The 14,623-nt window shown below is 41.7% G+C and overlaps 2 protein-coding genes across 3 annotated transcripts; both read right to left on the bottom strand.

Annotated features, from left to right (window-relative positions):
• Positions 1-9,185: 9,185 nt before the first annotated feature.
• On the bottom strand, positions 9,186-9,647 carry LOC150029593 (uncharacterized). The gene has a single exon (XM_090296260.1). The coding sequence runs from the start codon at positions 9,645-9,647 to the stop codon at positions 9,186-9,188; it is 462 nt and encodes a 153-aa protein (XP_090152386.1).
• A 2,401-nt stretch (positions 9,648-12,048) lies between these two features.
• LOC137813929 (spermidine hydroxycinnamoyl transferase) lies at positions 12,049-14,321 on the bottom strand. Of its 2 annotated transcripts, XM_090301718.1 has the most exons (2): positions 12,826-13,785; positions 12,049-12,685 (listed from the first exon to the last, which is right to left on the bottom strand). In XM_090301718.1, exons 1-2 carry the CDS (start codon positions 13,658-13,660, stop codon positions 12,642-12,644), a joined length of 879 nt encoding a protein of 292 aa, XP_090157844.1. In that variant the 5' UTR covers positions 13,661-13,785; the 3' UTR covers positions 12,049-12,641. The 2 variants fall into 2 exon arrangements, with proteins under 2 accessions (XP_090157844.1, XP_068472523.1); XM_068616422.2 differs by having other exon boundaries at positions 12,049-14,321.
• Between the last annotated feature and the right edge of the window lie 302 nt (positions 14,322-14,623).

Here is a 14,623-nt window from a genome sequence, read left to right on the forward strand (position 1 = left end):
CATCATCTCCTCCTTTTTGAGAAAATCTATCCTCAGATCCACAGGGTTGATCTCGGATAACAACCTCTTGCTTTGACAACTGTGCTTGTCCTCCCGGATCAATCGTCCATCTATGAGAGTCATCAAACAAAGCAAATGAGTTAGTTTGAGTAGTTGTATAAAAATCAATTCTATTAAGTTGCCATGCCTTTTACTTTTCTATTGTTTTTGGCAACTTAGCATAATATTTCTCTATTTGTTGTTGTATTTGTTCTTTAATCCTCTCATGCTTCTTTTTAACAAATTCAGTTTTTGTTATTCCTTCCTTAGGCACAAATTCTTGTGGATTAGGAAATGGTAACAAAACAAAAGGGAAAAAAGGATTAAGCCCACATACAACCTCAAATGGAGAAATATTAGTAGTTATATGAGCTACCCTATTGTATTGAAACTCAATATGGAAAAGATACTCATCCCTAGAGTTGTAATTGTCTCTAATGATTACCCTAGGCATAGTAGAAAGAGCTATATTTTCAACTTTGTTTTGACCATTCGTTTGAGGATGACTAGAAATTGAAATTTTCAACTTAGTTCTAAATATTTCCAAAGGAGTCCTCAAAGGATGGCATATAACTTTTGGACCTCTATAAAAAACTATGCTTTTAGGTAATCCATGAAATCTTACCACTTCTCTAAAGAAGAGCCTATTCACAACCATAAAATTGGAGTCAAAACCTTTTGTTGTCCTAGGAGGTTCTAATATAAATCTAATGCTTATGTCTTCCCATGGGGTACTTGCAAAAGGTGAAGGAGCATAGAGTTCATGAGACATTGCCTTAGAGTTAGTTTTAAAATAAGAAATGCATCTAGGGTAATGTCTTTGAACATCTTTCCTCATGGGTGACCAAAAGAATTTTCCTTTCAAAAGCTCTAGAGTTTTATCAACTCTAAATTGGTCCATGAGTTCTCCTTCATGAAGAATTTCTTTTTTATGTGTGAAGGTAGTCTCGTTGGTACGACCATGGAGCATGAAATTTTCAATACTTTGTAATGGTCGTCTCAATAAGACATGACAAGTTTCTTTAGGCACTGCATCACATACAACTTTATCTTTGTAGGTGCCTATAGATAACTCGACCTTCACTTGTTGGTTATTTTCTATTTTCATATTTTCTTCACTCCCACTAGTTACTTTGTCTTGGCTACTATTGTTATCTTTGTCCCTTAAGATCATAGATCTTTCATTGCAACAATGTGATGCTAAATGATCATTACCAAAACATTTAAAACATGGAATTTCTCTAGTTTGAGTGTGTGAGATATGCGCGTATTTGGGTAGGTTTTGGAAAGGTTCTAGAGATGCTTCTTTTATATGCTCTTCCCCTCTTTGGACCTCTTCCTTGTCATGAGATACATAGTTTGAACTTTGTTTTTGACTTGATTGTTTTCTCAAAATTTGTTTTTCAACTTTAATGTTAAGTTGAATCAAGTCATTTAAATCTTTATAGGGTAAAAGTTCAACTTTGTTTCTTATCTCAAGTTTGAGACCACTTAAAAACCTAGATATGGTGGTATGGTTGTCCTCATTAATCCCTGCCCTTATTATATATAGCATCATCTTTTGCCAATATTCTTCTACACTTAGATTTTTTTGATGAAGTCCTTGGAGTTTGTCCATTGACTTCCTATTGTGGTAGGAGGGAATATGGCGGCGTCTTAAAGCTCCCCTAAGATCATTCCAATACTCTATGGAAGGGTCCTTATGAAGGCGTCTTTTACTCTCAAGGGCATTCCACCAATACATAGCATTATCTTGAAAACTTAGGGTGGCTAAGGGTACCTTTCTTTCCTCACTTACTATATGGCAAGCGAACAATTGTTCTACCTTCATTTCCCAATCTAGATAGGCTTCTACGTTTTCTTTTCCATGAAAATGAGGTAGATCTACCCTAACCTCTCTTGGGTTCTCTTGTTATTTTCTTTCTCTTCTAGTTCTCCTAGGGGGTGGTTGATAATATTCATTTATCCTAAGACTTTCTTCCCCAAAAGATTCATGATTGTGAGAACTAGATGCATGTGTATTTTTTAGATCTTCCATCCTTTTCTTTAGCCATTTTCAACTTCTTGATTTGTGCCTCATATTCCAATTGTCTATATGAGAATGATGAAAAGTCCTTGACTAAATGTTTTAAAAGAGTTTTAATGGACTTTATATCACTTTCACTAGATTTAGAAGAGTGAGTTGACATGACTAAAGCTTTGTGTTAAAAGTATTTTACCTCAAGAAAGAAAAGGAAAGTAATGAAGGTAGCTTTCCAGGAAAGAGAGGTGAATCACTAGGATCTCTTAAGTACCAAGTCTTTCCTTGCCCAAACCTGTACCGTCCCGTATCCGGGTGTTGACTAAGTCAAGGTCAAAGTCAACGACTAGAGAGTCAAAGTCAACGCAAGGCGTCGCCTAGGTGGAGAGACGCCAAGTGCCAGCATCGCCAAGAGGAAGCGTCGCCAAAGCAAGGCGTCGCCTAGGTGAAGGCATCGCCCAACCAGGGCGTCGCCAAATCGAACAGTACTAAAGCAAGGCAACCACAGTGTGGTTCCCCGATACCCATGGGTAGGAAAGACCGTGGAGGGAGCGGCGCCGTGGGAAGGCCTTAGATCCCGATAACCCGGGGCAGTGATAAAGAGAAGGAAAAGGTGGCTTCAAGGCCATAGTAATAGCACCAGTGTAGGGCAGCCTGACTCGTGAAGTACTCCTGCCGCCCCCGAGACGCCTTTGGGACAGATACGACTCAATAGGAAGGTCATGCCCAGGGTAGCCATGATGTGATTCCAATAGCCATATAGAGAAAGGTTCTTGACCTTCTTAGGAATCACCTTGAGTTGGACATTATAGAGGCACTTTTCTTAGAGTTGGATCATTGTTCTAAGACAAGAACTCACCAAAAACTAGTACCAAATCCCAAACTCATTTGGATGAACCAATTTTAGTCAAATTGAACCGAACAAAAGAGTAAGAAAAGCAAAGGAACAAGATGAATGGACTGAAATATAAAACTGCCCAACCAAAACTCATAAAAAACAGCAAGAACACCAAACCAAAACTCAAGAACACAAGCTAACAAAAACAATAGAAAGAGAAGAAAGGAAGGAGAAAAGAGTGCTCATGAAGATGGAAGAATGTTGGATGATCTCGCCACTAGAAGTGTGGAATGCTCCTAGATGAGAGTGATGCCGCCACTTGAGGACTCCAATGATCCATCAAGATAAGACTAGAGAAGAAGGCTCAAAGCTCTCCAAAGTTCACTCAAAATTTGAGTAGAGTTTTCTTAGATTAATTCCAATCTGAAAAATACAAAGAGAGCACCTCTATTTATAGCCTAAGGTGCTGAAATATAAGCTACACAAATTCAAAAACTCCCTCCCAAAAAGCTTCTAGAATTTGCGCCTAAAACAAAGCATGAGGAAGGTGTGACCTCTTCCTTCACTTTGGCACCTCCTTTTCTACTCCTACACCTATCTACTAACACACCCCCCCTAAGACTCCTAACTAAAGACTAAAAGATGCTAAAACAAAAGAGGTTTCTAATGTTTCCCTCTAAGCACCTTCAACTAAAGAAATTACAAAAAGAGAAAATAAATGTCCTCTAGCTCCCAAAGCTTTGAACATGCTTCTTGTAATCCTTTGAGGTGGACTTTGACCTCCATGGGCGTCTTCTATTTTTGCCTCCACCTCCTTTTGATCTTGTTGATTGGCCTCCATGTCCTCTTGGGCTTGATCTCCATCAAGCTGGGTGCAGGGTGCGAGAGGAAGGCAGATACGCTCTCAAAGTAAGTGACTAGATAATTGGGGGCATGAGTTGGCACCCAAAAAGTCACCCCTAGCACAGTAGCACTCCCAAGCACGAGGACTCACACGTGGAAACGCCCCCAGATGGGGTCATGGCATCGTGAGGCCCTCCACGTGTACGACAGCCATGTTAGAATAGAAACACCCTCCAGTCAGGTGCCAGGTAATTAAAGTCATTCAATACAGTTTCCGTTTCGAGCGTTCAGGTACTATGATGGCTCCCAAGCGTTTCAACGTCTTAAATGCGCTACGTTTTCTAATTAAACGCTTTAATGAGTGCGTTACGTTTGTGATTAAAAGCGCTTTAAGGCGCTTTAAATGCTTGGGTAGTTTAAATAGCGCGGAGAATGTTGGAAAGGGGGTTCGAACCTTTGGCAAATTTACCAGAGAACTCTCTAGTTGCTTGCTCGTGCTTAAGGTTACGTACAAGGGACTGGGGAAAGATCTTTGCCTGAGGGAGAAAAGACGCACACATATACACAGTTTTTTTTATCACCTTCAGAGTGCCATACGCGGTGCTCAGAGAAGTAGGTGAACAGTTTTGGTGTTTCTTGCTGGCTGACTTGAGCGTCGGAGTGCAAACGGCCGCTAGGGCGCCTCTTTGTCCTCTTTTTTGCAGGAATCCACAGGTAACCAGTGGGAAGGAGTCCCTAGCTGACGGTTGAGGTCGCGCACGAAGACGTCCCGGTCAACTGGACGGAACAAAACCTATCCCTCAAGACTTCACACAATTCTTTTTCTAAGTAATTTACTTAGATCACAATTAGGAATGAAAATTCAATTTTTATGCAAAGGAAAACAATGCAAAGCAATTAAACAAACAAAGCAAATAAGCAATGCAAATCAAGTTTAACAATACAAAACAAGTAATTAAAGCAAAGCAATTAACTAAGCACAAATTAAAGATTGCTAACTACAAAGCTTTAAACTAGATGAATCCTAAGGTGAGGCTTCTAGACACTTGGAGCCATTGAAGACACACTCACCGTCTACATGTGATTAATTCACTAATTAATCAAGGTTGAATGTAATTACAACTCAAAGAAATACAAAGAAATTGAATTACACAAAATAAAATTCAGATTTCCTAATCTATGCACTCATTGGCTTGTGATTGATCTTCCTTGTTGTGTTCTAGAAAGTGTATGTGTTTGTATTTATATTTGCTGCAGCTCCTTGCCTTAACCTCTTATGGTTAACCAATTAAAATCTTCAAAATAGTACCTACTAAGTAGGGATAGACTCACCACAAGGTTAATTCCACTTAACAAGCACCAATTTGAATTTTGTTCTCCAATTAATTTTAGAGGTCAAGAAATGAAAGCAAGAAACAATTCAAATTTTAAAAATAGGACAACAACAATTGTATTTGATTTATAGGACACAACTAGAAGGATTATTGAATAATATTGGACAAGCAATAAAAATAGGCACTCAACAAAAGGTAGCACACAAATGGAACCTAGAGAATGACACTAGAATTGATTAGAAAAACCAAAACAGTACTACTGGAAATTTTAGGTCCAAAAAGCGTGACTTATAAAGTTTATGCTGAGCTGGTTATTTGAAATTTGATTCTGAAATTTGAACCACAAACAATTCAAAGTCTTAGCAAACTTTTGACGTTGGAATGATACCAAAATTATGCACCAAATTATTATGATAAATTTTTCAAAATTCTTGTGCAACTACCGTATATTTTGGCGCCAAGATGCACACTTGTTTTGTTTTATTTATCATTTTTTCTCTATTTTGTCTTTTGATCTGATTCTTTTTTCTTGATTTTCTAATACATCAAAATGTATAGATCCAGATTTTCATAATTTTTCTTCAATGTATTTGAAATTCATAACAACAAACAGCCAGCACAGAATTTGAAAAATAGAGTAATCCTAATTATGGAATTTAAAAACAGAATGAAGAACTTCAAAAACACAATGGAGGGAAGGTATATGAATTTGTATGGATCTAACATACAAATATGAACTCAAACTAAAAGAAAAATGCACCAAAGGATCAACAAACATAGAATTATAGATATGGACTCAAATCAAATCAAGAAACCAAAATTATCAACAAAATCAACACTATATGGATTTGATGACAAATTAGGAGAAACATGATTTGACAAAACACAATTGGAATCAAAAATCAAAATGACACAAATGAACACAATATGAACCAATTAAAATTGCAATAAAGACTCAAATAAACCAAAAACAGAACAACAACATAAACTATATGGAATCCTACACAAAATTGCACAAGGATTGCTCAAGAACAATTGAACAAGACGCCGATAGGAATTTCCAAACAGCACACCAATTCAAAACGAAAATTAAAAAACAGCAAGACAATATGGAAGTGATGAACAACAAGGTATCCAGAATCAAACACAAAAATTAAAATGAAAAGAAGAAGGCACACTTAGCTCTTGAAGAACCATAGCTCATGATACCAAATGATGGATTTGTGCCTTCATATTTTCGGAATTGTTGATGAGTTGCGGAAGCTACACGGATTGGAGATGGAACAAGGTCCTCCTAAGAGTGGTGGTGACCTTGAAGGTGCATGATAGGTAGGATTTGAGAGTGGTGAGGCCAACTTTACTTGGAAAGGGCAAATTTGTGAAGATTAAAAGCCTAACCTAGGAGGTTTTGGGCAAAGAGTGATATTGGCACAATTTTGGCAGCAATTCACTTATGTATTAATCTTGAATTTACATGACCCAAGCTCCTCTATATATAACAAGAGTGGACTGAATATGAAAAGAGAATTGGAGGGAAATTCAAATGTTGACTATTGGGAAAGTGGCTCCTAAATTTCAGCACATGTGAGGTAGGTTCTAGAATTCTTCCATGAGCTAGGAGTTCTAGAACCTTACGCTCCACTTAGGCTAAATGTGGGTTGGACCTAAGTTTAATTAGGAGTAGGAAACTCTAATTAAACTTAGGTTAGCATTTTAGGTACCACTTTGCATGTTTCAACAAAAATTCAAAAGAATTAAACTATGCTACTTTTGACAAAAATGTAAAAGCTATTCTACACTAGAGTTTATGACATGTAGAATGCGTCCTCTTGACCCCTCTTTGACCATAACTCTAGTGGTTGCCTCAATTTGACATTTTGGTGGCCTTTCAATGGATTGGTGTCGGGGCCTCTTCCATCAGCAAGGGAGGAGCAACCAGGTACTCCTTAAGCTTGAGGAATGCCGCCTCACACTCCTCGGTCCACACGAACCGACTGTTTCTTTTTAAACCCTGGAAGTAAGGGTGCCCCTTGTCTCATCCAGCGGATACGAATCTGGACAGGGTCGCCATCCGCCCTGTCAGCTGTTGTAGCTCTTTCATCGAGGCGGGGCACCTCATGGCAAGGATCGTCGCACACTTGTCTGGGTTCACTTCTATCCCACGCTCGGTGAGTAGGAACCCCAAGAATTTACCCGCCTCAACCCCGAATACACACTTTTCGGGGTTCAGCTTCAAACGATACTTGGCTATGGTAGCGAACAACTCTTCCAAATCAGCTATGTGTTGTTCCCTTTCCTAGGAGGTCACCACCATATCGTCCACGTAGGCCTGCACGTTTCTTCCCAGCATGGGTGCAAGGACCTTATCCATCAACCTCTGATAGGTGGCGCCTGCGTTTTTCAGGCCGAACGGCATCACTGTGTAACAGTAACAGAATGTCTCGGTCATGAACGCCGTTTTGCACTCGTCACGAGGGTGCATCTTAATCTGATTGTACCCAGAGAACGCATCCAAAAAACTAAACATCTTGCATCCCGAGGCTTTGTCCACCTACGCGTCGATGCTTGGTAATGGGTACGAGCCCTTTGGGCACGCTTTGTTGAGGTCAGTGAAGTCTACGCACATCCTCCACTTCCCGTTGGCCTTCTTAACTAAGACCATGTTAGCCAGCCACTCGGGGTATTGAATCTCCCGGATGTGACCGACTCTCAACAACTTCCTCGTCTCTTCCTACACGACCAGTCGCCTTTCTTCGTTGAACTTTCTTCTTCTCTGGTGCACGGGTCGGACCTTGGGGTCCATGGTGAGACGGTGGCACAGAAAATCCGGGTCGATGCCTGGCATGTCCGAGGCGGACCACGCGAAGGCGTCCAGGTGGCGCGATATCACTTCTGCCACCTGGTTCTGTTCCTCTTGGTCTAACGATCCGCCCAACCTAAACGTCTTACCACCGATCTGTCTCTCCACCACATTCTCAGCCGGCTCGAGCTGCCTCTCCCGAGCGTTCTCTGCGCGAGATACGCCTATGCAGTCCTTCTCCATGGGTATTTCCTCCACAGGCGCCTCCTCCATGGGTGGGTGCTCCACCACCATGAATATGCCCCTCCTCGTCTTAAGGCTATTCTCATAGAACTTATTGGCTTTTTTTTTATCGGATTTGATCACGATCACCTTCCCACTGAGATCGGGCAGCTTCAATTTCATGTGGCATGTGGACAACACCCCTCTCAACCGATTCAAGGCTGGCCTTCCCAGCAAGATGTTATACGCCGAGTCGACGTTCACAACTAAGTACCTTATGTTTTCGGTACGAGACGTGATGCCATCTGTGAAAGTCGTCCTCAGCTCCAGATAGCCACGCACTTCCACTTGATCTCCGACAAAACCATACAAACATCTCGTGTATGGCCTAAGCTAATCAGGACACAGCTGCAACTTTTCAAACGTAGACCAGAACATCACGTCCGTCGAGCTGCTCTGGTCTACCAGCACTCGGTGTACTTTCCTTCCCGCAGTTACGACCGAAATCACCACGGGGTCATTATTGTGTGGGATGACATCGCGTAGATTATCCTTCGTAAACGTGAGATCGACGTCAAGCGTGTCGTACACCACCTGTTCTGCTACTGACATTACTGAGCACACATACCTCTTGCGCTGGGAGGCAGTGCACCCTCCACCCGAGAATCCACCAGAGATGGTGTGGATTTCCCCGTGGATGGGCATCTCGTGGGCCTGGTCCCCCACTAATGTTGTTAAGGCCTCGGTCTCTGATGACCCCGCTAGGTAGTCATTCAGGAAACCGCTCTTCACAAGCTCATCCAGTTGATGGCCCAGTGCCAAGCAGCTGTTAATCGGATGTCCGAACGCCTGATGGAACTCGCACCATGCATCCTTGTGCAGTCCCAACACCTTATCCATCTTCGCCGACATCTTCAACCTATCCGCTATGTTGGGCACAATGATTAGGTATTTCAACTCCACCACGAAGTTTTGCCTCAACGCCTTATTTCCCCCCGGGTGCCCCTTGGCCTGGGGCTTTCTAGCCTCGTAAGGCTGTTTCCTTCCCTGGGTCTTCTTGCCCGCCGCAACCTCATGCACTCTCATGGGTTACGCACGCGATGGTGCACGAGGGCGCGCGGGGACCACGCACGCGCACTTTTCAACTACTTCTCCTTCTGTTGCGATGAGCACCACCGCACGACGCCTGATTTCAGCAAAAGTCTTGGGGCGACATCTGATGAGCGATTCACTGAACGGTCCAGGGCAAATTCCCTTCCTGAACGCATGGAATATCATCGACTCATCAGTGGTGTTGACCCTCACCATCTGTGCCCCAAAGCGATTAACGAACTCTTTCAACGTCTCCCCCTGATACTGCTTTACGTCAAAAAGATCATACAAAATGGGTGGGGGAGCGCGGTTCGCGATGTACTTGAACATTTGCGACAGCTGCGCAAACGAAGTCACGTGGCCATCTGGGAGACTGATGAACCAGTCCATCGCCACCCCCACCAACGTGCTCATAAACAACTTGCACCTCACGGGGTCAGAACCGCCGACCAGCATCATCTGCGTGTGAAACGCAGTGAGGTGCGCCTCTGGATCCTCCACTCCAGTGAACGTAGCTTTCGGCCCTACAAACGTGGGTGGTATTACTGCTTCCATGATTCCATGTGAGAAGGACATGGGGAACTCTCTGGGAGGCGTGAAGCATTCTCGATCCTCTGTTTCATGACTTCCAGACTGGTTGCGCAACCCGCGATGTAACTCCTCGTTAGTGTGATGCAGCTCTTCGTTTCTAGCTTGCGAAGCCGCAAGATCTTGCTAGATGCGCTCCTGCTCTGCCCTTGACGCTGCCATCGCCTACTGCAGGCCCTGCATCACCCTCATCACCTGCTGTAGGGTCAAAGCCTCATTCCCTGCGCGCGTTATAGCACTCTGCCTGGTATTCCTCATTCTTGGATGTTTCTTGGAGAATCTTGGACTGTTCTGCAAATCTTGGAGATTTCTTTGGTGAACCTGAGCAAACCTTGAGGATTTTTTATGAACTTTTCAAGAATCTTGGAAAATCTACTTCCACAACTCTCACTAAGTGTTCTACTTTTCAAATGTTCCTGCCGCTTTGACTTGGGCACCTTCGGACGTCTCTACGAACTTCGCTTCACGAGTGCCTCTGCTTCTATTCCAACGTTGTTCTTCCTCCTCCGCTAATACCTAAAATAGAAAGACAAATGCCGCCCTCGTGGCCGTTTGCACTCTGACGGTCAAGTCAGCTATTGGAAAGGAAACACCAAACACCTCTCGTCACAGAACACCGCAAGCTCAATGTTCAGAGAAATGCGTAACTCTCAATGCTCTCAAACTTAGAATCTGTAAAACGTACCTTATTCTGTTTACCGTAAACCTTATATACCTTCTTGGTGTCCCTGTCCACATGTCAGCTTGAGACTTGCGTATTCTGTGGGCGCTCCTTAGCAACATTATTCCCAGTCTTAGGGCCCTCTAAGTGTGTAAGGTTGCCCCATTGAAGTGCACCTGCTCGGGGGTGACTGCTTGGGTGCCGACTCATGCGCCCAATCTCCGAGCCCTGGGAGTATCTCGCCTTCCTCACGTGCCATGCATGCAGATCACCCTCTGGGACGTGACCCTCCCATGGGTCGTCTCTGTCCCAGTGGCTTTCCGACGGTGGTGCGTACTGCCACGTTCCTACACCTCATGCACGGATCCCTCATGCGTTGGGTCTCTCCCTGCTGGAACCGGGGGTGTGGCTTGAAAACCACCTCTCTTTATCTATCATTACTGTCCGGGGTGCCGAGGCCCGAGGCCTCCATACCCCTACCGCCTCTTCCGCGGTTATCCTTACCCGAGGGTATCAGAAGGGAACACCTTCCTGGCTTACAAAACAGCCTCAAACGCCTTTACCATGCTGATCCTGGAGACGCCCAAGACCGGTCAACGCCCGAGGCCGGTCAACTCTCGAGGCCATGGACCTTAAAGAAACTCCCTCTCTTGCTTTGCAGTACTTCCAGTGGATTCCTCACTCTGGGTCCCATCATGTTGACTTTGGTCAACGCCCGAGGACAAAATATTATTTAAAAACACCTAAGTTGAGATCAATGCATTTTCCTATAATTAAATAATTCAATTTTATTTTATAAAAAAAATATTTTTTATATTTTAAAATTTTAATCTTTTCATAACGTTTTTTTATTAATGTTATTGTTAAATAAAATAATAAGAAATGACATTATATATTACGAAGTGTACTACAAGCCCAACTCAATCCCATAAAACCGGCTCATGGGTGAGGTTTGCACCTACTTATATACAATGAAATGTCCTTATCTCTAGTCGATGTGGGATCTCCAACACACCGAGAGTGACAAGTCCAACAAACTCTCGCTAGGATAGACTCGAGAATGACTCTGATACCATATTACGAAGTAGACTTTAAGCCTAACTTAATCTCATAAAACCGGCTCATGAGGTGAGGTTTGCACCCACTTATATACAATGAAATGTCCTTATCTCTAGTACATGTGAGATCTCCACCACTATGTTGGGGAGATAAATGTTATTTTATGAAAAACATAAAAGAAGAAAGTATTTTTAAAGGACTAGTGAGTGAGGTTATTATTTTATTAAAATGTAATAAAAAAAATTAACATGTAAAAGTAGAAAAGGAATGTGTTTATCATTTTATCTAACTTAATGGGAGGTATGTGTAACTTTTTCTTAATTTATTAATAAATCTAATTATTAAAGTTTTCTTGTCGCGGTAAGCCACTTCCTATAGTGGTTCATCTTAGTCGGCATTAAAATAAATTGCAACTTTCCTCTTTTCTATTCCATCAAATCAAGCAAGAAACCAAGTCAAACACGAGTTGTCCTTGTTAGTGTTCATCACCAAAAGGGTTATTGCATTAAGGTAACGTGCTAGATGTAAATATGTTCACAAGACACGCACGCATGCTATGGTTATCATCCTGAACTTAATCACTGAAATCAGTTCTAGAAACAACTTAGATAGTCAAAACGATGAAACTGCGACAGTTACATCTCACCTTGATGTGTGTGTTGTGAAATCATTGTCATCACCATACCCCAACCATTGTTCTAAAATACGATAACCCACCTTAACAATATTGTTGTCAAAGAAACTTCAACCAAGTTCTACTTACCTTTTTTATAAAAGAAAAATATACAATTTTCATGTATCACAATTTAGAAGCATGCTTCTCTATATCCTCATAGAACAACTTCTTCAACACATCTATATATGATCTCCGCAAACAAACAGCTAGAACGAAGCCATCACCACTTGCAGTGTCCAAAAGGAAAGCCTTACCATTAGAATTAATGTTCCCGGGAAGCAAACAAACCGGTTTCCCCCAGCCATAATCGGTCTCAAAATACGAAAAATTGGTCCAAACAACCACATTCAAATTGGGGTCTTCCATGTCTTTCCTAGCAGACTTGTAAAACGTGTCCCTCAACAAATCCATGTCCTCCACACGTGCTATATAATCAAGAGCAGACTTAACATACTCCTCATGCATTTTCTCAATCGCTTCTCTCACTTTCCTCACAGCATAGCCAAGAGGTTTCTGCATAATGTCATCAAAGGAACAAGTTTCTGTCACAGTAGGAAATGTTGCATTGCCAAAATAAGCAGTGGGGAGAGATGGCCTCAAACGGCTTCTACAATTAACCAAAGTGTTCAATCTTGTTGGTTGACACACATCACCTGAATAACGCACCTTGCACATACACCTCCACAAGTGACCACTTATGACCTCAAAGCTAGTATAACCTCGTAGGGGAACCTTACCATACCCACTTCCAAAGTCACTGGCTTTATTCTTCAGTTTCTGAACTTGCCCTTTTGTCACTACCAACATGGCCGTATCAAGTTCATGTTGCATCTCCTCATCACGTGTTTTCCAAAGGGGCGGTGGCAGAAACTCGGGATGTTCAAATCGCGGTGGTTTATTCAGTTTGAACGAATCTAGTTTCGATCGATCAAGAAAAGGAATCAAATCAGAATCTAAATTCTCCCCTCTAGCGAGTTTGGCCCACGATTTAACGAAGCTCGAAAGTGAATTTCCGTCGAGGAAAGCGCGACACATGGCAATTCCAAGTGTGATGAAACCACAGGGGAACCTGGTGATCTGCACCCCCAGCAATGGAACATCCTCAATGGGGACATCGTAGTTGATCTTTGGGACAGCGTAGGTGGGAGCGAACTCACACAGATCTTCAAAACTGAGTTGAGTGTTGCATGTGGCTGTTACGAGTAGTGCCCCTTTGGCGTTGCAGAGAAGCTCTAAGCGGCCACCGTGGATCCGTCGCAAGCGACCGGCCAAAGGGTGGAAGACAGTGAGGGTTTTGCTGAGAGATGTTGAGAGAGTGTGGACCGCAGAAGCGAAGGAGGAATCACGGGTGATGCCTGTGTTGGCGTAGATGTAGAGCTGAGATCCGTGGTTTGGAAGCTTGATTTGGTCGCAGAGGGAGAGTGAGGAGTTTGAAGTTGGTGTAGTCTCGGAGGGCACCACAACAACGGAACTGTGGATGGTAACCATGTTTTTAGCTTATCCTTGGATCTTTCCGATGAGTAGTCATGAAATATTGGCACCGTCTACACACATATTTAAGCTAAGTTGGGTGGTAATGACGTGACAGAAATTGTGTGTTGATAATGTGAGACGTATAGAATAAAGTAATAGAGCGAATAATAAAGTAATATAGCGAATAAATAATCAGTAAGACATAAGAATAGGTAAAAAAAAAATATTGATTGTTATTAACAATTGATTTAATATTTTATTATTTTTTACTGATTAAACCATCAAATCATTATAATATGCTAATATCATTGATGATGAGGAAGATGAAGGCTCGTAGGTCGCAACAATCAATAACCTTTTTTTTCTCAAATTTCGTGGACAATTATGAATATGATATGGGAAAGGTGTTTCAATGTTGGACCAGGGGAATGAGATTTTCATATCACCTACACCGAATAGGTGGGAAAGAAGATTTTAGTTTGTTAGACTCTTAGTGGGCTTGAAAGGGAGATGGACCAAGCGTGGAAGGCAAAATGAAACTATATGTCAATGTTCCGCGCTACAGAAGACATGAACCCAGAGGTAAGGAGGCACATACTGTATGCAACATTGCAGAAGAAAGGATACCACATAAGTATGAACCGAGAGAGGAAAATAGACACTACAAAAAAATGATTGAATGGTAACTAATTTAGAAACTAAAAAAAATAGTTTCTATAGCAACTAATTTAAATACTATTTTATAAATAAAAATTATTGGTTACTAAAATGGTATTTATTATTAATAAAAATTATAATATAATCAGATACTATATTTTTGGTAGCTAATCGAAACCAATTTTTTAGTCTCTTGTTAAAATATAATTGAAAACCATTATTTTAATCACTTTTAATCTATTTTAGAAACTAATTTTTATCTCTAAAAATAACAAAATTAGAAACTAATTTTGTAATTTCTAATCATCATATTAGATACTT

Source organism: Phaseolus vulgaris, chromosome 1 (genome assembly GCF_051622355.1).
Source record: "Phaseolus vulgaris cultivar YP4 chromosome 1, ASM5162235v1, whole genome shotgun sequence".
In the NCBI taxonomy this organism is placed as follows: domain Eukaryota; kingdom Viridiplantae; phylum Streptophyta; class Magnoliopsida; order Fabales; family Fabaceae; genus Phaseolus; species Phaseolus vulgaris.

Coding starts and splice junctions, on each gene's coding strand:
- LOC150029593 (XM_090296260.1), bottom strand. CDS start 9,647: ATGATGCTGGTCGGCGGTTCTGACCCCGTGAGGTGCAAGTTGTTTATG.
- LOC137813929 (XM_068616422.2), bottom strand. CDS start 13,660: ATGGTTACCATCCACAGTTCCGTTGTTGTGGTGCCCTCCGAGACTACA.